The 23,957-nt window shown below is 43.4% G+C and overlaps 1 protein-coding gene across 4 annotated transcripts in view; it reads right to left on the reverse strand.

The window, feature by feature from the left end:
• neo1a (neogenin 1a) overlaps positions 1 to 23,957 on the reverse strand; it is a 206,149-nt gene that overhangs the window by 75,780 nt on the left and 106,412 nt on the right. For all 4 annotated transcript variants that reach the window (XM_060853834.1, XM_060853833.1, XM_060853832.1 and 1 more), the window contains exons 3-5: positions 15,335 to 15,610; positions 9,779 to 9,929; positions 2,239 to 2,375 (exon numbers count right to left, since the gene is read on the reverse strand). In XM_060853834.1, the coding sequence (XP_060709817.1) occupies positions 2,239 to 2,375; positions 9,779 to 9,929; positions 15,335 to 15,610 (564 nt within the window). The remainder of the gene's footprint in view (positions 1 to 2,238; positions 2,376 to 9,778; positions 9,930 to 15,334; positions 15,611 to 23,957) is intronic.

The following is a 23,957-nucleotide window of genomic DNA, read 5'->3' on the forward strand; positions in this document are numbered from 1 at the left end:
GTTTGCAGATGACACCAAAATTGGAGGTGTAGTGGACAGCGAAGAGGGGTACCTCAGATTACAACAGGATCGGGACCAGATGGGCCAATGGGCTGAGAAGTGGCAGATGGAGTTTAATTCACATAAATGCGAGGTGCTGAATTTTGGGAAAGCAAATCTTAGCAGGACTTATACATTTAATGGTAAGGTCCTAGGGAGTGTTGCTGAACAAAGAGACCTTGGAGTGCAGGTTCATAGCTCCTTGAAATTGGAGTCGCAGGTAGATAGGATAGTGAAGAAGGCGTTTGGTATGCTTTCCTTTCTTGGTCAGAGTACTGAGTACAGGAGTTGGGAGGTCATGCTGCGGCTGTACAGGACATTGGTTAGGCCACTGTTGGAATATTGTGTGCTATGCTGGTCTCCTTCCAATCAGAAAGATGTTGTGAAACTTGAAAGGGTTCAGAAAAGATTTGCAAGGATGTTGCCAGGGTTGGAGGATCTGAACAGGCTGGGGATGTTTTCCCTGGAGCGTCGGAGGCTGAGGGGTGACCTTACAGAGGTTTACAAAATTATGAGTGGCATGGTAGGATAAATAGACAAAGTCTTTACCCTGAGGTCGGGGAGTCCAGAACGAGAGGGCATAGGTTTAGGGTGAGAGGAGAAAGATACAAAAGAGACCTAAGGGACAACTTTTTCATGCAGAGGGTGGTACGTGTAAGGAATGAGCTGCCAGAGGATGTGGTGGAGGCTGATACAACTGCAACATTTAAGAGGCATCTGGATGGGTATATGAATAGGAAGAGTTTGGAGAGATACGGGCTGGGTGCTGGCAGATGGGACTAGATTGGGTTAGGATACCTGGTCGGCATGGACAGGTTGGACTAAAGAGTCTGCTTCCATGCTGTACATCTCTATGACTCTATGATTGGCCACTTCTGCTTCTACATCTTAAAGTTTAATGGTCTAGTGGACATATGTCTGTATGATACATTCTATGTGTGATTTATCTTAATTCATTACTTTAATCTCATTCCACTGCTAGCCGCAGTGATTTAATAATCTTCAGTATTTGATCACACAGCTCAGAGTGCTCACCAAACAACTGGAGTTTGGGAGAAGGGAACCAGGCATCGTACTGCTGAGGTCAAACATGTTACTGTTAATTCTCAGGTCAGCTGCTAGTACTTTCCAAAATGACCATTTCCAAAGTATCTTTGGCCTGCACCAGGCTAGTCAACCATAGTAGGCATCAGAGTAACATTGGGTCCTGCCCAACACTGATGGTCATTGTCTAGTTGGGGTCAGGGCATTGAATAATAATCGGGATGCAAAATTCTGGCTGACATTCCCTTACCAACCTGAGGGACTCAAAGGATCAAATTTCAATTAAGTCAGTAGCACAGATCAGGAGTGGGAACTGGGATGAAGAAGAAAACCTGAAAGAAAATGACACTGTGTGCATGAACCAACACAGTAAACACCCAGAGCACATCCAACATCTCCATATAAATGGAACAGGCCAAATAGGCTCAGAGTGGGCTAGACTCATAACTCAAGCCTGGTCAGAAGCTGGAAACTGGCAATGCTCAGAAAAAAAAAATCAAAGAAAGAATTAAATGCCAAGCTGTTGACAGCATTTCCCTCCTGGACTCCAGATTACTTTTAAGATTTTAATTTATACTTCAGTGGGACTATGCTTTTGGAACACGCAAAACTTCTTCATCAGCTGCATCCTCATAGCAGGAGGGGAGCAAATCAGCAAAAAGCTGTTTTCCTGTGTCCAAAACAATGCGTCCATTTATGAGATAAAATATAAAACAAAAACACAAAGTGCTGTCAAAACTGTTTTTCTCTCTACATATGCTATCAGATCTGCTGAGTTTCTCTAGGATTTTTTTTATTTCAGTTTTTTAGCATCTGCATTATTTGCTTTCATTTTCGATAAGTTTCGAAGAGCTTTCCTAAATGAATGAGAAAGTAATTGAAGGCTATGCTTAGTGGGTGAAAGGCAGTGAGATAGGAGCTCGTTAGATTCATGGGCTGAATGATTTGTGTCTGAACAACAAATAAACAATTATACCATCTACTCACCCCACACAGACGTTAACTACACATATCACACACTCCACTGCACAAAGCATAATTGTGTTAATAGTAAATGGATCGTGCCTGATTTGTGTAATTACCCAAACTGAGAGTGAACATCTAAAGAAGCTGAGATATCCCCAACACACTTAGTTATATGTTTGGTTATTGTACCTTGCACACTAAGCTCTGTTTGAGCATGCATCGTTTCATTCCCATTCTCCACAATGCAGTTGTAAATCCCAGCATCATCTTCTGAGACATCATTTATCTGTAGACTACCACTTCCGACCAAAGTGATCTTCTGGAACCTACATTTTTAAACAGACATTATTAAGAAAGGGAAATCAGATAACAGAGCATAATATGAAATACAAAAAGAAAACAGTAGGAATAAAGGCAACCATCTTTTCAACTAGTAAAAATCCTCCCCTCTTTCTCACCTGTTGTATTGTCACTGTTTCAAAATCCTGGAACTCCGTTGCTAACAGCACGGTGTACGTACAGCACACTGACTGTAGTTGCTCAGCTAGACTCACCACTACCTTCTCACAGCAATAAACTCTGGCCTTGTCAGCAACATCCTAAAAACTAAACTTTAAAAATACAGACTCTCCCCACTTTCAAATAATCTTGTTCAATCTTGAAATTTTAGAATTAAAATTTGTTTTGAAAAGTTATTGATGACTTGAATTATAATATCCTATTAAATTATTCAGTCTTGATTTCAGTAACTATATGATTTTCACCTTAGAATCATGTCATTCTGCAGTGGAAGTTGGTTAACCTGCTTGAGTCTCCATAACGTGCCCTTCTCAATCATGAAACTCTGCAAAAAACAACCCCTACTCATCTCAGCCATAGCTTTTCATTAACACACAGGATTTCAACAAAGAATAAGTGGAAAATTTTTCTCACTGTCAAAGTAATTATCCAAACATTTCACTATGTCTCTCTTGATATTCCAAGAGTAGAATTTCTGTTAACTTTGGCCTCCACAGTCCCATCATTCATCAGATTCCTTCAGCAGCTTACTCCTTAGGTCTTATGTAGTCAGTGCTTCTGCATCATCATCCACCTTCCCTGAACTTATGCATTATTATTGCAATGACCATGTCAATGCAAAGACAGGGTAAAAGGGACTGCCTGCTTTCACACTGAGGCATTCAAACCAGAAGGTCCAAGTTCATAGCTTTAGTGAAATAATTAATCTCAGCGTGAACACTACAATTAACCCCAGGGTTATGGAAGGAAAAAATAAGTCAGAGTTCTCGTGTGTGACCATTGTCCAGTGATTCCTCTGAGTGAATGTTGCGCGAGCAGAGCATTGGGCGGAGATGTCTTGAAAGTAGCCTGCCACCAGAGAATCCAGATCAATTGACACTTTCAAGACTAAGATCAATAAATGTTTTGTTAGATAAAAGGATTAAGAGAAATGGAAGTAAATGAAGCTGAAGTATATAACAACATTAAGTACCCTTTTGTCGGGCAAGGGTATTCGAGGTCACAGAAATCAAGGCACGAAATATATCAGTAATGATCTAACCGAACAGCAGAACATACTCAAGGGGAAATGGTTTTCTGTTCCTTCTCCAGGCACACACCGAAGGAATAATTCCTTGGGACAAAAATCTGCGGACACCCACTGAACAGTCAGCGTTTCCAAGAAAGAGATAGGAAAAGGAAAATCATCCACCAGGAGACATTTCTTAGTTTTCTCCAAAGGCAATACGCTTTCCCAGGATTAATGGGCTTTTGGTGTAAAGTCTTGGGTGTATATTTAGGTGATGTACAACTCACAACAGGATGGGCTGGATAATTAGAAGGTTTCTTTAAGTGAGAATTAAGCACATTATTAGCCAACATTCCTGCCTTTATTGTGAAATGGTTGGCAAGGGACAAACCTCTGGGTTTACATTGAATTTCAAAAATTCAACCACAGCTTAAAAAGGCCTGTCAAACTGGATTTCAGAAGAGACCTGCAATTACGTTTCACCTAATTGGAGTCCTGATATAGAGATAGCTATCATATTAAAAGGTTGTCGGAATGAGCCCAAATTAATAAAAAGTGGATCTGTTTTTATGCCACAGTTCTGAGTTTGCGTTTGAATTTGATTCCCCCGAGGATACCTCATTCAACGCCTCTTCAGTACAGAGACTGCCTAAACTCAATAGGAGCTGAAATATCCACATACTTGGCAGTCTTTCATCTTATTATGTAACTGTCTTAACATCACTACACTGCAGGTAATGAAACAGAAAGTCAGCACATAACTTATCTGAAGTTGAAATGTGGATTAGTGGAGAACATCAGCTATCAGGAAACTGGGATGCCAAAAACCTGGGAATCATTATCTGAACAGAGGCAGGAATGCTACTGGGACTTCTGAAGAGGTTAAGAACAACAAATGAACTTGCTGTAGGAGACAAAGAGGAATTGTTTGCTGAGCTACAACTTGGGTTGGAGAATCCCTCACTTGGATAACACTCACGCGTGCACACACTCAGCAACAGTTACATATATTTTGGGCTTACTGTAACTCTGTCCAAGTGCCTGTGTTTTGAAGGAGTTAAATTTCATCCATAACAATTTGAGAGAAGACACAACATACGTAAGGAAATACAATCTTCCCTGCAGGCAGTACTCACAAGACACTGACTGCTCAGAGTGCTTGGATAAGGTCAGAATCCATGAAGTTTATTTTAAGGGGTTGGGAATTTGACTCTGTCTCGTCGTAACCATTATAATGCTTGTTTGAGGTTTGAATCAAATGTAATAGATTACATTGCTGCATAAGTGAAGAGTCACTTTTATTATCAGCTTCTGACAATACTTCAAGATAAATGCAAAAGTTCTGGCTCATTTTAGATTAACTACTTATTTTCCCCAGTCTTACACACTGGCAATTACAAAATTCATTATTCTACATGAGCCTGTGAGCTGCTGCTCCCTGCAAACTTCTGCTTTAACATAAAATGCTTTTTAATACTAATATAAACGCGCAGCAAGCAGAAACAGCCTGAATAGGCAATAATCTGTATTCAACATCACCGTGATGGCTGCAGCTCCACTTGCTTACTTCTCAGCCCCAGCAGAATGTATGAATGACCATCATTAAATCACACTCACTTCAATCAGAAATCATCCATAAAACAATGTGTTTTTTTTAAAGTTTATCTGATAAATTTCTGCTGTTTCCACCATTTCAGTAGCACCTAAAAACAGTTGAAGGAAAATCCCTGTTGGTCTGCACACAGCTTCAAACACAACTTTAACTGGACACTCACTTTCCTGTTTGGGATGTGTCTATTATCTCAGTGTAGGCCACTTGGGGAAAATATACTTAGAAAAAACAAACCTCAGGCAATTCTCTCTGCTCACAGTAGCCCTCTTCTACCTCAACCTCAAAATCCTATTTCTTCCCTCTTCTTCTCCTGTCTATCCTGAAGAGGCATTTCATGCTGGTGTTCTATATCTTGTCCTGTCACTGTTGTACATGTCTGCAAAGAGTGTGTTGGCCAAGTCCACTGCTATTCTCGGCCAGTGTTTCATCTACACCACAGGCAAAAGGACAATCAGTGAACAGCAGCAACCATCTTGGCTACTTATCCCTTCACAAGACCAAAGACAGACCCATCAGAGCAGCAATAACTTAATAACTCAATCACTGATGCTCAACTTGGTTCTGCCAAGGGCATTCAGATGCTGACCTCATCATAGCCTTAGTACAGACATGGAAAAAAAATTGAATTGCAGAGATGAGGGGAGAGTGGCTGCCCTTGACATCAAGTTGCTTTTGACTGAATGTGGCATGAAAGTGTCCAAACAAAACTGGAGTCAAGGAAAAGCGAGGGCTGGGTAGTTGTGGCGGCGGTCATGCCTTAAACAAAGGAGGATGGCTGTGGTAGTTGGAGGTCAGACTTCTCAGATCCAGGACATCTCTGTAGGAAATCTTCAGAACTTTTGTTTTCAATTTTCTAATTGTCCTATTCAGATATATTATTACACACCTCTAGAGCAGGTAGGACTTGAACACAAGCTTCCTGACTCAGAGGTAGGGACACTACCACTACACCACCACAGTCACAGAGATCCTCAACTGACTGTCCTTGGTCCTACCATCCTCAACTATTTCATTAATGACCTTCCCTCCATCTTAACGTCAGAAGTGGGGATGTCAATTACAATGATTGCACAAAGTTCAGCACCTCCAGTCAGAAGTTTGCCGTACTATCCTGACTTGAAAGTACATCAAACTTTTTCAATGATGCTGGATCGAAATCTTGGAACTTCCTTTCGAACAGCCTGGAGACATACCTTCAGCAGTTCAAGAAGGCAGCTCACCACCATCTATTCAAGGGCAATTAGGGATGGACAGTAAATGCTGACCCAGTCAGCCACACCCACACCCACTTCCCATGAATGCATTTTTAAAAATGGCTTAAAGGGCCAAATGGTTTGCCCCTGTCCTGTTCCTTGTTATGTTCCTGTCTTATGAGCAATTATTTAACGGTTTCATCAAATACATGTCCAGATCTCTCAATATTTTTGTCAACTGTTCTCCATTATAAGTCCCTGTATGCTTATGGGGAATGTAGGCTGCCTCTATCAGCCTTTCTTGCTGTAATTACACCCTCCTTCCAGTGGTGGCGGTGTACTTTTAAAACTCGTTGCATGTTCTGCAATGCAGCTAAAGCCAGCATTCCGACCAAATCTATTCCAAAATATTTTTGAAATCTGCTCTTCAGGATGCACGTAATACTGGCAAAGGGACATTTATTATCGATACCAGTGGCCACATAGGTTGAAACTAAAATTCCAGGCAAAACAGATGAGGCAGTTTCCCTTCTCTGAAGGGCTTTGGGAAGTGGGATTTTATCATAATCCAGCAGGTTTTGTGGTCATTTTTTTGATACCAGCTCATAAACGATTAACCTTCATTGATCAATGAATTAAATTTCACAGTGTGCCATGGTTGGAGTTGAACTCTGCACTCTGATTTACCAACCTGGCACCACAGCCATTAATCCATCACATCGCAAGTTTTGTATATTAACCATGGATCACAATATTGAGTCAAAATTGTGCGATTGCCTAGCTTTTAAGTGGAGCTGAAAATGTGTTGCTGGTTAAACCACAGCAGGTCAGGCAGCATCCAAGGAACAGGAAATTCGACGTTTCGGGCCAGAGCCCTTCATCAGGAATGAGGAGAGAGTGCCAGGCAGACTAAGATAAAAGGTAGGGAGGAGGGACTTGGGGGAGGGGCGATTGAGATGTGATAGGTGGAAGGAGGTCAAGGTGAGCGTGATAGGCCGGAGTGGGGTGGGGGCGGAGAGGTCAGGAAGAGGATTGCAGGTTAGGAGGGCGGTGCTGAGTTCAAGGGAATCGACTGAGACAAGGTGGGGGGAGGGGAAATGAGGAAACTGGAGAAATCCGAGTTCATCCCTTGTGGTTGGAGGGTTCCCAGGCTGAAGATGAGGCGCTCTTCCTCCAACCATCGTGTTGTTATGTTCTGGCGATGGAGGAGTCCAAGGACCTGCATGTCTTCGGTGGGGTGGGAGGGAGAGTTAAAGTGTTAAGCCACGGGGTGGTTGGGTTGGTTGGTCCGGGCGTCCCAGAGGTGTTCTCTGAAGCGTTCCGCAGGTAGGCGGCCCGTCTCCCCAATATAGAGGAGGCCACATCAGGTGCAGCGGATGCAATAGATGATGTGTGTGGAGGTACAGGTGAATTTGTGGCGGATATGGAAGGATCCCTTGGGGCCTTGGAGAGAAGTAAGGGAGGAGGTGTGGGCGCAGGTTTTGCATTTCCTGCGGTTGCAGGGGAAGGTGCCAGGAGTGGAGGTTGGATTGGTGGAGGGTGTGGACCTGACGAGGGAGTCACGGAGGGAGTGGTCTTTGCGGAACGCTGATAGGGGAGGGGAGGGGAGGGAAATACATCCCTGGTGGTGGGGTCCATTTGGAGTTGGCGGAAATGACGGCGGATGATACGCTGTATACGGAGGTTGGTGGGGTGGTAGGTGAGAACCAGAGGGGTTCTGTCTTGGTGGCGGTTGGAGGGGCGGGGCTCAAGGGCGGAGGAGCGGGAAGTGGAGGAGATGCGGTGGAGGGCATCGTCGATCACGTCTGGGGGGAATCTGCGGTCCTTGAAGGAGGCGGCCATCTGGGCTGTACGGTATTGGAACTGGTCCTCCTGGGAGCAGATGCGGCGGAGACGAAGGAATTGGGAATATGGGATGGAGTTTTTACAGGGGGCAGGTTGGGAGGAGGTGTAGTCCAGGTAGCTGTGGGAGTCAGTCGGTTTATAGTAGATGTCTGTGTTGAGTCGGTCGCCCGAGATAGAGATGGAAAGGTCTAGGAAGGGGAGGGAGAAGTCTGAGACAGTCCAGGTGAATTTGAGGTTGAGATGGAAGGTGTTGGTAAAGTTGATGAACTGTTCAACCTCTGCAAATGTGTTGCTGGTCAAAGCACAGCAGGTTAGGCAGCATCTCAGGAATAGAGAATTCGACGTTTCGAGCATAAGCCCTTCATCAGGATGCTCGAAACGTCGAATTCTCTATTCCTGAGATGCTGCCTAACCTGCTGTGCTTTGACCAGCAACACATTTGCAGCTGTGATCTCCAGCATCTGCAGACCTCATTTTTTACTCGAACTGTTCAACCTCCTCGTGGGAGCACGAGGTGGCACCGATACAGTCATCGATGTAGTGGAGGAAAAGGTGGGGGGTAGTGCCAGTGTAGTTGCGGAAGATGGACTGTTCCACATATCCTACAAAGAGACAGGCATAGCTGGGGCCCATGCGGGTGCCCAGACAGGCATAGCTGGGGTCCATGCGGGTGCCCAAACCACCAGGGATGAACTCAGATTTCTCCAGTTTCCTCATTTCCCCTCCCCCCACCTTGTCTCAGTCGAATCCCTTGAACTCAGCACCGCCCTCCTAACCTGCAATCCTCTTCCTGACCTCTCCGCCCCCACCCCACTCCAGCCTATCACCCTCACCTTGACCTCCTTCCACCTATCACATCTCTATCGTCCCTCCCCCAAGTCCCTCCTCCCTACCTTTTATCTTAGCCTGCCTGGCACCCTCTCCTCATTCCTGATGAAGGGCTCTGGCCCGAAACGTCGAATTTCCTGTTCCTTGGATGCTGCCTGACCTGCTGTGCTTTAACCAGCAACACATTTTCAGCTCTGATCTCCAGCATCTGCAGACCTCACTTTTTACTCGTAGCTTTTAAGTGGAGGCTGATTCTATCTGTGATGTGGTTTACATTTTCGCTGCCTCGTAACTGATTCTCGATTTGATTTTCACTCCATTCTGCAAAGCCACAGATGATTACTTCTAAGTTGTGCATTTTCCATATTCTCTTTCGCTCTCAAATTCAGTCAAAGTGAATGAGCTCATTATTCTGCAGTTCATACCTAGTAATTTATGATTGATGTCTGTATTGCAGGATTTCTAGAGCATAGAAAGAGTGACTGGGTTGCAATGTCCACACAGATGGCATTTTATGAAAGGGTTTTCATCCCACCCTGCCTCAAAACCACATTTTTATGCCAACTTTGACACAGACCCAAGAAAATGGCAAAATCCTACAGGCAAGTGAGTCACAACCAGAGACATGGAGTTGTATAAATTAAGGGTGCTAAATAAATAATCAAAGATGTTCTCTCAGTCTGAACCAACAAGTTCACTCTGCGAATGGAAACAATAACGCACCTTTCAAAGATGGCCTCTGAATTCCGGCTCCAGTGAATGGTGGGGGTTGGGTAGCCAGAGACCACACAAGGTAATATTACTGTCTGGCCTGCTATCTTACTAATGGGAACAGGTTGTTGGAGAAACTTCATCTTTCGCTCTACACCTATCTCTGAAAAAGAACAAAGTGAGATTGTCAGTGAACCAGTTATCATAATTACACAGAGCTCTTGTTTTCAATGATAACAGTGCACACAGACTTTACAGGCGCTAACTCGTACACTGAAAACCATTAGACAGAATGAATACAGTCATACAGTCATAGCGATGTACAGCACAGAAACAGATCCTTCGGTCCAACTTGTCCATGCCGATCAGATATCCTAAACTGATAGAACATAGAACATAGAAAAATACAATGCAGTACAGGCCCTTTGGCCCTCCATGTTGCGCCGACCCAAGCCCACCTAACCTACACTAGCCCACTATCCTCCATATACCTATCCTATGCCCGTTTAAATGCCCATAAAGAGGGAGAGTCCACCACTGCTACTGGTAGGGGATTCCATGAACTCACGACTCGCTGAGTAAAGAATCTACCCTTAACATCTGTCCTATACCTACCACCCCTTAATTTAAAGCTATGCCCCCTCGTAATAGCTGACTCCATATGTGGAAAAAGGTTCTCATGGTCAACCCTATTTAAACCCCTAATCATCTTGTACACCTCTATCAAGTCACCCCTAAACCTTCTTTTCTCCAATGAAAACAGCCCCAAGTGCCTCAGCCTTTCCTCATACGATCTTCCTACCATACCAGGCAACATCTTGGTAAACCTCCTCTGCACCCGTTCCAGTGCCTCCACATCCTTCCTATAGTATGACGACCAAAACTGCACACAATACTCCAGATGCGGCCGCACCAGAGTCTTATACAACTGCAACATGAAAATGGGCCATTTGCCAGCACTTGGCTCATATCTCTCTCAACCCTTACTATTCATATACCCATCAAGATGCCTTTTAAATGCTGTAATTGTACCAGCCTCCATCACATCCTCTGGCAGCTCATTCCATACACGTACCACCCTCTGCGTGAAAAAGTTGCCCCTTAGGTCCATTTCAATTCATTCCCCTCTCACCTTAAACCTATGACCTCTAGTTCTGGACTCTCCCACATCAGGGAAAAGACACTGTCTATTTACCCTAGCTATGCCTCTCGTGATTTTATAAACCTCTATAAGGTCACCCCTCAGCCTCCGATGCTCCAGGGAAAACAGTCCCAGCCTATTCAGCCTCTCCCTATAGCTCTCCAAACCTGCCACCATCCTTGTAAATCTTTTCTGAACTCTTTCAAGTTTCACAACATCCTTCTTATAGCACAGAGTTGCACACAACATTCCAAAAGTGGCCTTACCAATGTCCTATACAGCCGCAACATGACCTTCTAACTCCTATATTCAGTGCACTGACCAAGAAAGGAAAGCATACCAAATGCCTTCTTCACTATCTTATCTACCTGCAGCTCCACTTTCAAGGAACTATGAGTCTACTGGATTATTAATGGAAAGGGAGAGCAGCCAGAAGTTGTGGTATACATCGGCACCAATGATATAGGTAAGGAAAGGGAGAAGGACCTGAAATGAGAATATAGGGAGTTAGGCTGGAAGCTAGAAGGCAGAACGGGCAGAATAGTAATCTCAGGATTGCTACTGATGCCACGTGCTAGTGAGGCTAGGAACAGAGAGCGAGTGCAGATGAACATGTGTCTGCAGGACTGGTGTAGGAGGGAGGGCTTCAGGTATGTGGATCATTGAGATATCTTCTGGAGAAGGTGGGACCTGTACAAGAAGGATGGGTTGCACCTGAACTGGAGGGGCACTAGTATCCTAGACAAGAGGTTTGCTAGAGCTCTTCAGAAGGATTTAAACAAGATTGGCAGGGGAGTAGGAACCTGAGTTACAGATCAGATTATGGAGTAGGTACTGAACAGCCATACACAGTGTGCAAAGAGTCTGAGAAGAGTGATAGACTGTTGATAGGGCAAAGGTGCAGTCAATGTGATGGTTGAAGTGTGTCTATTTTAATGCAAGAAGTATCAGGAATAAAGATGATGAACTCAGAGGATGGATCAGTACTTGGAACGATGATGTGGTGGTCATTATGGAGATTTGGATATCACAGAGGGAGGAGTGGTTGTTGGATGTTCCAGGGTTTAGATGTTTCAAAAGGAATGTGAGGGGGGTGGTAAAAGAGGTGGGGGAGTGGCATTGCTAATCAGGGAGAGTATCACAGCTGCAGAAAGGGAGATCGTTGAGGAGAGTTTGTCTACAGAGTCAGTATGGGTGGAAGTCAGAAACAGGAAAGGAGCAGTCACTTTACTGGGAGCTTTCTACAGGCCCTCCAGTAGCAACAGAGACATAGAGGAGAAGATTTGGATGCAAATTTAGGAAATGTGCAGAAATAACAGGGTTGTTGTCATGGGTGACTTTAACTTCTCTCATATTGATTGGAACCTCCTTAGTTCAAATAGTTTGGATGGACGAGATTTAGTCAGGTGTGTCCAGAACAGGTTCCGACTCAATATGTAGATAGGCTTACAATAGGGGAGGCCATACTGAATTTGGTGCTTGGCAATGAAGCATGCCAAGTGTCAGATCTCTCAGTGGGACAGCATTACACTGATAGTAATCACAAGTCCCTGACCTTTACTATATTCATGGAGAGGGATAGAGCAGATGGTATGGAAAAGTCTTCAGTTGGGGGAAAGAGGGAATTACCATGTAATTTGGCAGGAACTGTGGAGCATAAATTGGGAACAGGTGTTCTCAAGAAAATGCACAGAAATGCGGAGGTTGTTTAGGAAGCACTTGCTGATAATGCTGGACAGGTTTGTCCCACTGAGGCAAGGAAGGGATGGTAGGTTCAAAGAACCTTGGGTGACAAGGGATGTGGAACATCGAGTCAAGAGGAAGAAGGATGTTTATTTAAGATTGAGGAGGCCAGTGATCAGACAGGGCTCTAGTGGGTTACAATATGGCCAGGAAGGAACTGCAGAGAGCTAGAAGGGGGCATGAGAAAGTTTTAGCAGGTAGGATTAAGGAAGACCCTAAGGCACTCTACACTTATGTGAGGAACAAGAGTCTGGCCAGAATGAGGGTAGGGCCTATCAGGGATAGTGGAGCGAACTTGCGTCTGGAGTCAGAGGAAGTAGGGGAGATCCTTAATGAATACTTTGCTTCAGTACTCACCACTGAGAGGGACCTTGACGTTTGTGAGTACAGTGTAAAACACACTGATATGCTAGAACTGGTTGATGTTAAGGAGGAGGATGTGCTGAAAATTTTGAAAAGCATAAGGATTAGTAAATCCCCTGGGCTAGATGGGATATACCCAAGGTTACTACAGGAAGCAAGGGAAGAGATTGCTGCACCTTTGGTGATGATCTCTGTGTCCTCACTGGAGTAGTATCAGCTGATTGAAAGGTGGCAAATGTTATTCCCTTCTTCAAGAAAGGGAATGGAATAATCCTGGGGACTACAAACCAGTCAGTCTTATGTCAGTGGTAGGCAAAGTATTAGACAGGATTCTGAGAGACAGGATTTATGATTACATGGAAGACCATAGTTTGATTAGAGATAGCCTCGCTTGGCTTTGAGAGGGGCAGGTCATGCCTCACAAGCCTTATTAAATTCTTTGAGGATGTGACAAAATACATTGATGAAAATACAGCAGTGGATGTGGTATACATGGAGTTTAGCGAGGCATCTGATAAGATTCTCCATGGTAGACTCGTTCAGAAAGTAAGGAGGCATGGGATACGCAAATGTCTGGCTATCTGGATACAGAATTGGCTGGTCCATAGGAGATAGAGGGTGGTAGTAGATGGAAAGTATTCAGTCTGGTGCTTGGTGACCAGTGATGTTCCGCAAGGATCGGTTCTGGGACCTCTGCTCTTTGTGATTTCTATAAATGATGTGGATGAAGAAATTGAAGGTTCGGTTAGTAAGTTTGCCAATGACATGAAGGTTGGAGGAGTTTTGATAGTGTGAAGGATTATTGTAGGTTACAACGAGACATTAACAGGATGCAGAACTGGACTGAGAAGTGGCAGATGGAGTTCTACCTGGAAAAGTGTAAAGTGATTAATTTTGGAAGGCCAAATTTGAATGCAGAATACAGGATTAAAGGCAGGATTCTTGGCAGTGTGGAAAGACATCGGGATCTTGGGGTCCACATCCATAGATCTCTCAAAGTTGCTACCCAAGTTGATAGGTTAAGTATGGTATGTTGGTTTTCATTAGCGGGGGATTGAGTTTAACAGACGCGAGGTTATGCTGCAACTCTATACAGCCCTGGTTGGATCATACTTGGAATATTGTGTTCAGGTCAGGTCACCTCATTATTGGAAGGATGTGGAAACCTTAGAGGGGGTGCAGAGGAGATTTACCAAGATGTTGCCAGGACTGGAGCGCGTGTCTTATGAAGAAAGGTTGAGGGAGCAAGGGCTGTTTCATTGGAGTGAAGGTGGATGAGAGGTGACTTCATAAAGGTGTACAAGATGTTGGGAGGATTAGATAGTGGATAGCCAGAGACGTTTTCCCACAGTGGAAATGTCTATAACGAGGGGGCATAATTTTAAGGTAAATGGAAGGATGTATAGGAGAGATTTCAGAGGTAGCTTCTTTACACAGAGAGTGGTAGGTGCGTGGAATGCACTGCCAGCGGTGGTAGTAGAGTCAAATACATTAGGGACATTTAGCGACTCTTGGATAGGCACATAGAAGATAGTACAATGAAGGGTATATAGTTTAGTCTGATCTTAAGAGTAGGATAAAAGGCGAGGACAATATCAAGGGTATGCTGTACCGTTGTATGTTCCATGAACCTGCACTCCAAGATCTCTTGGGTCAGCAACATTCCCCAGACGTTATCACTAAATGTCTAAGTCCTGCCCGGATTTGCCTTTGCAAAATGCAACTGCAGAATGAGTAACAGTATAGATTTTAAAATTTTTTGCAGAATTAATCTTGAGTTCACTGAGGCAAAGGTTGCTTGCTACAGTGGAACATTCGCAAAGTTTGACAAAGTAAAGCTTACTTTACTTAACATCAATTCTGGAGTAACCCCAACTGTAACAGAATGACAGTCACATTTACTTACCCATCATCTTACGCTCTCTGTGAGATTCCTGACAATGTTGAAATAAAAGCAGTTGGACACTGGATTAAAATTACCCAAACTCACTTCACAAACGCTGGGTCATTAGAGTCATACAGCACAGAAACAGACCCATTGGTTCAACAAATCCATGCCAACCGTAATTCCAAACTTAACTTGTCCCACCTGGCTGCGCTTGGGCCATCTCCCTGTAAACATTTCCTATTCATGTACTTATATAAATGTCTCTTAAATGTTGTAACTGTACCTGCAGGTCATTCCTCTGGCAGGTCATTCCACTCTCAAACAATGTTTTTTTAAAAATAAATTGCCCCCATGTCCAGGTGAAAAACAGCAGCCTGGCCATGGCCCCAATTTTTTTACATCACTCTACCCTAGTTGCTGGATAGAAAGTTACCTGGTGAAATGGTGAGCTCTGTCTCTTCGCTCGTTTTAGAGAGACCGGCGGTTTCCACAGAGCAGCGGTACGATCCAGCATCACTGTCAGAGACATTGCCGATCTCCAAGGAGCCACTGGGCAGTTTGAGGAACCTTCCTTCCAACACGACAGGCTGACGGTTGTGTTCCCACCTCACAAAAGGAACAAGATCACTATTCACCTCGCATCCTAACAGGGTGGTGTCGCCTTGATGCACAGAGACAGCTTGGGGTTGACCACTGAATCGGGGAAGACCTGAAATAGGCAAGGACATGAATCACTTTACCCTGGATATAATACCAATAAACAAATTGTTACCAATCGTCCTAACCACACAGACACAAAAGCATTCTTTACACGATGTTTCTTATCACTTCGGAGCATCCCAAAGAATTTTACAGACATTGAAACACTTTTAAAGCATAGTTACAGTTGTCATGCAGGAAACCAATTTGTGCACAGCCAGCTTCCACAAATTGCAATTAAGTAAATATCTACATTATCTGCTTTAGTAATGTTGATTGATGAATGAATATTGGCTAGGACACCAGGGAATTTCCCTGCTCTCCATCAAAACAATGGCTGTAGGAATTTCAAATTCTCCTGAGAGGGCAGGTGGACATTCAGTTTAATGTTTCATCCGAAGCACATCTCTGATAGTGCAGCATTCCCTCAGCAACTGTACTGAAATGTCAGCCTCAATATTGTGATCAAACTTTTGCAGTAGAACTTGACTCAGAGGTGACCTTGCGTACCACTGAGCCTAGGCCAACACTTGCTGTCCTTGGAGGCAGGACAGCAGGGGTAGCTCTGATCAGGGTGACTCCAAGGAGAACTATCATAGCTCAGTATATGAGTAACATTTGAAATGTTCCAGATCAATGCAAAGGATTCAGGTTTGGTAACCTTCAAATATTATTTTCAGAGCTCTGAAGTGCGAACCATCGGCCAAAAGTTTCAATTCAAAAAGAGAAGTTTATGGTCAGCTTGTAATAGATGTTTGAAACTTTTCTTGTTGGGAACCAAATTGAATGAAACAGGAAACTACAATACGTTGAAAGGAACATTGCATTTTAAAAGTTATGGAACTATAGAAGGAGGATTCCTGAAGGAAGTCAGCATTCCAATCGTTAACAGTGAAAGAATTGAGTGCTTAGTTGAAGTTTTCCAAAGTATTGGAGGTCTTTTCTATAATTAACTACATGAGCACCAACCCACGAGTATTGGCCTGTTGCTGCAAATTTATCAGAGTGTTAACATCATGTGCTAGTTTGACACTCAGACCATTTTTAGAACTATTTTGCAGTATAGTTTCATAGATTGCCCAACAAGTACATTTAGTACAAAAACAGAAGCTGCTTGTGAAACTCAGCAGGTCTAGCAGCATCCGAGGGGAAAAAGCAGAATGAACATTTCAAGTTCAATGACTCCTCATCAGAACTGGACTTGAAACTTTAATTCTGCTAAATCTTCACAGTGGCTGCCAGTCCTGATAAATTTCACCAGTAATTTCTGTTTTTGTTTTGGACCTCCAACATCAGCAGTTTAGTTACATTTAAGAGTGGGATTTGGAACACACTCCAGATAGAAGGATACCCTTAAGACCATAAAATATAGGAGCAGAAGGAGACCATTTGGCCTATTAAGTCTGCTCCACCATTTTGAACACAGCTGATTTGTTTCTCAAACCCATTCTCCAACCTTTGCCTTGTACCCTCGATCCCTTTACCAATCAAGAACTAGTCTCAGTCTTTAAGGCACGCAGTGACGTAGCTTTCACAGCATACTGTGGCAATTAGTTCCACAGATTCACCACCCTCTAGCTGAAGAAATTCCTCCTCACCTCAGTTCTAAAGGATCATCTCTTCACTCTGAGGCTGTGCCCTCGGGGCCTAGTCTCTCCGAAGAGTGCAAACATCTTCCCCACATCCACTCTATCTAGTCCTCACTATGGTATTCTCTAAGTTACAGTCAGGCTCCCCCTCACCCTTCTAAACTCCATTGAGTACAGATCCAGAGCTGTTCATATGACAAGCCCTTCACTCCTGACATCATTCTTGTGAACCTCTTCTGAACCCCTTCCAATGGCAGCACATCTTTCCTTAGATTTGGGGCCAAAATTGCTCTCAACATTCCAAGTGTGGTCTCATCAGAGCCTTACACAGGCTCAATAGTACATCCCTGCTCTTTTATTCTATCCCTCGAGAAATGAATGCTATCACTGCAATTGCCCAATTGCCAACAGAACCTATAAGTTAGAGATATACTGCACAAAACAGACCCTTCAGTCCAACTCATCCATAACGACCAGGTATCCTAAATAAGTCAGGTCCCATTTGCCAGCATTTGGCCCATATCCCTCTAAACCCTTCCTCTTAAAGTTAACATTAAAGATCCTGAACTAGCACTTCTAAATGCTTTTTTGCTTCAGGTTTCCAAAGCCTTTGCCCATTTAGAAAATAGTTTATAGAGTCATAGAGATGTACAGCATGGAAACAGACCCTTCGGTTCAACCCGTCCATGCCAACCAGATATCCCAACCCAATCTAGTCCCACCTGCCAGCACCCATACCTCTCTTCTTCCTACCAAACTGTATAACCTCACACTTTCCCACATTGTATTCTATCTGCCATTTCTTTGCCCAATCATCTAGCTTGTCTAAGTCCTTCAGTAATCTCCCTGTCTCCTCAACACTACCTCTCTCTCCACCTATCTTTGTGTCATCTGCAAACTTAGCAACGATGCCTTCAGCTCCTTTGTCCAGATTGTTAATGTATAACGTGAATACTTACAGACCTCTGTAAAACTCCACTAGTTACCGGTTGCCATCCTGAAAAGACCCGTTTATCCCCACTCACTGCCTTCCGCTATTCAGCCAATCCTCTATCCATGCCAGTAGCTTGCCTCTAACATCATGGGCTCTTATCTTATTTAGCAACTTCCATGCAGCACCTTGTCAAAGGCCTTCTGGAATCCAAATACAGGTCGTTCTGCCTTAATACACATTTCTTTGATGTGAATTCACTGTAATGTGATTGACAAACTGGAGACACTGTTTCTAAAGCACTAACATTTGAAGCATAAATTGGTTATAATGCGATTCTGGCCCCATTAGTTTAAATGGTGCTGCTATTGCACCATTTTCTTATAGCATGGAGTTGCACAAGAACAGAACTATCGCGTTATAGCAGAACTAACTGTAAATTATCCTCTATCTAACTTGCTCATTACTTCAAAGGATTCTAAGAGATTCGTCAGGCATGACCTTCCCTTGACAAAGCCATGCTATTTTAATACATGCTGTACTTCCAAGTACCCTGCAATCTCATCCTTAAAAACGGACTTCAAAATCTTCTCGACAATCAAGGTCAGGCTAACCGGCCTAGAATTTCCAATGTTCTGCCTCCCTTCTTCTTACAGAGGGGTGTTACATTAACCAGTCCTCTGAGATCCTCCCTGACTCCAGTGATTGCTGAATGCCTCTGCAATCTCCTCAGCTATCTCCTTTCAGGAGTCTGGGGAGTAGTCCATCCAGCCTGTGTGATTTAGTCATCACCAGACCTTTCAGCTTCCCCAGCACCTTTTCCTCAGTGATGGCCTCTACACTCAGCCACTGACTCTCTTGAATGGTATGCTACAGGTCTCTTCCACCATGAAGACTGATGCAAAGTACCTATTCAATTTCTTTGCCATTTCTTTCTTCCTCATTACTACTTCTCCAGCCTCATCTTCCAGCAGTCCAATGTCTACTTTTGCCCTCTTATCTTTTATATATCCAAAAAATCTCTTGCCATCTTCTTTTAAATCACTAACTAGCTTACCCAGATTCCATCTATTCCCCACCCGCCCTTCCCTCCTGCTGGCTTTTAAAGGCTTACCAATCCTCTGGCTTCCCACTAATCTTGACTACTTTGTCTGATTTTCCTTTTGTTTTTATCCTGTCCCTGACTTCCCTTGTCAGCCATGGTTGCCTTGCCCTCTCCATAGTATGTTTCTTCTTCCTTCGGCTGAATTTCTGCTGTGCCTCTTGAATTACCCCACCACCATCTTCCCTGCTCAGATCGCCTTCCAATCAACTCTAGCCAGCTTCTCCCTCACGGTTACATTTTCTCAACTGTAATACAATTACATCTGATTCCAGCTTCTATCAAAGCTCTCAATTCTGCACATTTGCATACCAACTCATTCATTTTCTGCACACTTTCTGGCAGAGGCTATGGTCTAGAGGTATAATCACTGGCCTGTTAACCCAGGAGCCCAGGTAAGGTTCTGGGGACTCGGGTTCAAATTCTGTCATAGCAGATGGTGAATTTAATTTCAATAAAAATCTAGGATTAAGACTCTAATGAGCATAATGACCATGAATCCATTGTCGATTGTGAGAAAACCCCACCTGGTTCACTAATGTCTTTTTGGGAAGGATACAGGTGTTCCTTACCTGGTCGGGCCTAAATGTGACTCTAGTCCCACAGAAATGTGGTTAACGCTTAACTGCAAATGAAGAAATATTTCTTTCACTGATTTATTTCCAGCCTCCTCTTGTTCTCCTGATGCTGCTGTGTTACATTTCCATGGTGACCAACATCCCCGTACATCATCCTGCATCATCAAAGGTGGCAACACAGCTAATTCCACCCTTTCTCCATCAGACCACTTTCTTTCCAGCAGGGGCAGTGATCAGAGTAGGAACTGTGCTGGTTGCCTTCTAGTTTAAACCCAGCTAGGTCACATCAGTGAAACTCAGTAGCAACTAGAAATAGAAGCAGGAGCTTTATATCCTCATACTATGTAGGACCTGTGGCAACACAAGAGTTGTGGGAAGCTTATAGCTCTGATTACTCATTCTCTTCACAGTAAATAATGACATGACAAATACCAGCAATTCAGCACATCAATTTTTTTCTATTTTTATTCAGCTACATCCCATGAATGAATTTTTATAAAGCACACGAGAGGGAGAGGATGCAAGCCAGGGAGAATGCTGATCAATTCCAGCTGTGATCCAGCTTTCAACACATAAAGCACCAGTGCTCTCATTATTACCAGCTGTCAGAAAGAACAGACAAACACTGAACTGATGATGAAACTAACAGGGGTAGGGGGAGAGCTGAGGAGGAAATTTTTATTCAAATTTAAACTTGAAGAGGGAGAAGAATCTCTTATTTTTTCCAAATACCAATGTGCAGAGTAAATGGAAACAGTGAGATGTGTTTCCACTCCATGACCTAAGAGGAAAGGCACAGGAGGAGGCCATTTGAGCCTGCCCTGCCATTCAATACAATCATGGCTGATTAAACACTTCAATGCCTTTTAACCATCCCATCCCATAACCCTGTATGTCACTGGCAATCAGAAATCCATCAACCAACTCAAAGACTGAGCTTCTACAGCCATCTGTAAATTCCAAAGGTCACAACCTTCTTAGTTTAAAAAAAAGTCCCTCATTGCAGACTTAAGTGGCTCCTCCTTATTTTTAAATTATGCACCATGGTGCTAGTCTCCTCAACCACAGGAAACATAATAACATGACATCATTAATAAGACTCTGGAACCTAATAGACCCATTGGCTACAAAGTTCAAGGTCAACATCCTAACAGCCTGAGTAATAACTCAGGGCCCTGGGATGCTCAAATACATAAGACTGCCCTCATCAATGATATCATAGACTAGTTTTATTAGGACCAGGCCTAATCCATATACTCCTGGCAATCAGGAAACTGTGGTTCTTTCAAAAGTCAAGAAAGATTTATGTCAGCACAGTTAGAATATCTTTCTCAGTAAAATTGGCACATGCTTTGAACAAAAATAACAGCTTGCACCCACTAAATAGCAGCTACAGACTTTGATAGGAAAAAAATAGCAAATGTGTGAGGGGATCAGTTTGTCAGTGAAGAGCAAAGAGACATTTCTGTTCTGAGTAAGTGAATGAATTGAGGTAAATCCCCTCCTCTCCAAACTGATGGCATAGAGAAATTCAGGGAAGTCCCTACCAAATTTGTGCACACGCCTTTACAGGTATATCTCCATCTATATATAATACATACAATCATAAACGCACCAACATCTTCCCCCACATACAAACACATACTTCCTCAAGTCTTTTTTCTATTCACGTCTTGCTTGTTTTAAATATTATTCCACACCTCTGGAGCAGGTGAGACTTGAATCCTGGCCGCGAGGCTCAAATGCAGGGACACTACCACTGTGCCACAAAAACCCTCTTCATCAAGTCTTTGTACTTAACAATTAGCTACTGGAACTCCGACAGTGACTACATCCATTACTGATGTAGGTCTCTGCCCCACTCCCATTCTCCACCCTATGCACCAGAAAGCAATTTAATTCTTGGGACTCGAGTTGGATCTTAAAACTTCTCTACCTGGGCAATCCCAGTCAATCCCAAATCTATTTTCACAGAGTGTTCCTGTCATCTAGGAATCCAGCAACCCGTGCACTATTAACCGGTCTCAATTGCCTAGGAATCTCTTCAGTGGGCTCATCTGTTTTACTTGGATACTTTAGTATCAGTGTGCTATTGTCAGCAGAACATCCACTAACACAGTCAGCAGCTTGTTGCCTGACAATCGATTGTTGCTCTGTGTGGTTTCTACATTTTGTGTCTCCAGTGTTCATTACGTATCAGTGTCAGAATGAAAAAGACACATTATTAAAGGGACAGGAGGCAGGAGAAAATGAACAGATAAAACTGGTTAATGCCAAATTAGATTTTGGAGCTCAAAATGAGCAACATTTATGGGTCTCATTGTAAATCCTAAACCAGGAGGAAGCAGTCTGCTAAGATTCACAAGTGAGATCCAGGCTGAGGAGTGTGTTCCAGCAATGCAGCACTCACTACTCATCTGGAATGGAACCAAAATTACTGCAGTCTGCAATCCACTCCAAATGATAGCAAGGGGACACTCTGCATCAGAGATTTTGTACCTGCACAGAAAAAGTATGGAATTGGAGTTCTGAGACCACCCAAGTCTTAATCCAAGTATAGTCAGACCAACAGATGTTTAGAATGTCCTGTTTGACTCCACAGTATAAGGCCACTCGATAGACTTGGAATCCAGCCAAACCCCTCTTGAATTAAAATTTACAGAATTTCAAAGCAATGTTGAACTCTGTTAGCTACAACCAGTGACTAGTCTGCAAATCAAAATTTGAAATTCGAAAAATCTTTGTTGCAAAAAACAAGTTGCATTGTATTGCCAAATAAAAGCTGCAAGAAGTATTACAGTAAATCAGTCAAAAATAGAAATTGCTGGAAAAGCGCAGATCTGGCAGCATCTGTGGAGAGAAAAAAAGGAATTAACATTTCAGGTTGAGTGGTTCTGACAAAGGGTCACTGGATTTCTCTGCACTGATGCTGCCAGACCTGCTGAATTTTTCCAACAATTTGATCAGGAAAGGAAGACAGATGATTCAAAATTCTACAAAAGCGAATACAGAACTTGTACAAAATCTGGAGACTGAGTGCATTCTCCGATGTAGGTTGAACAGAGTGTGACAAATAGCCACAGAGGGAGGATACAATCTGGCAATGTTCAGTCACTGTTCACTGAGTCAGTGGGTCAACATGACAGACACTGCTACTCTGCTTACCCATCTTTTCAGCTCCAATGTCTGAGAGTAAAGTCAAACAAACCTCTCAGCTCAAACATGAACTATGTTGGCTCTTCCCAGTGATATCCATCAAGTTCCAGCAACTGTTTCCACCTGTCGCACTCTGTGTTATTGCTTCTGACAGCACCTTGTACTGTTCAGTGTGAAACATGTAAACATATACATTAGGAGCAGGAGAAGGCCACTCAGCCCCTTAAGCTGACTCTGCTATTCAATAAGATCATAGCAGATCTGATCGCCACCTCAAGTGTGCATTTGCAACTACTCGTGACAACATTTCATCCTCTTACTGAACAAGAAAAGTAGCCACCTCTAACTTAAAATACACAAGGACTCTGCTTCCACTGTGTAAGATTGTGTTTTGAAGACTCACAATCCGCAGAAAAAAAACTGCCTCATCTTTGTTTTAAATAGGCAACCCTGATTTTTAAACAATGACCCTTAGTTCTAGATTCACTCATACAAGGAAGCATCCTCTTCTCATCCATCATCTCAAGAGCGCTCAGATCTTAAGTATGTTTCAATTAAGTCACCAACTACTCTTCTAAACTCTAGTGATACAAGCCTAGCTTGCCCAACTGTTCCTTATCAGACAACCCTCCCAAACCAGTTATTCACCTAATACACCTTCTCTCAACGATCTCCAGCACATTTATATTCACTGCTGTTACCTCAGTTTTTCATCCCTTCCTACATGGATGAAACTGTTGAAATGGCATTGTCAACAGGCAGTGTTATCCGATGTGTGGAAGTCACAGTTGTTCATCCCTCTCCCTTTGGGAGAAGTACAAAGCTTCCACTTGGCAACTGATGGACAGAATCATACATGTGGTCTCGCCATGTGCTGTAGTCAGGGATACTCCTTAGTACAATTTGCTTTCTGTGGTTAAGGTGCAATAAAATTGCTTTCCTCCAACACAGCAGTGTATTCTTCACATCTTCTCCTGAAGTCAGGTTCCCCAAAACCAGTA

This window comes from Hemiscyllium ocellatum, chromosome 42 (genome assembly GCF_020745735.1).
Source record: "Hemiscyllium ocellatum isolate sHemOce1 chromosome 42, sHemOce1.pat.X.cur, whole genome shotgun sequence".
Taxonomy (NCBI): domain Eukaryota; kingdom Metazoa; phylum Chordata; class Chondrichthyes; order Orectolobiformes; family Hemiscylliidae; genus Hemiscyllium; species Hemiscyllium ocellatum.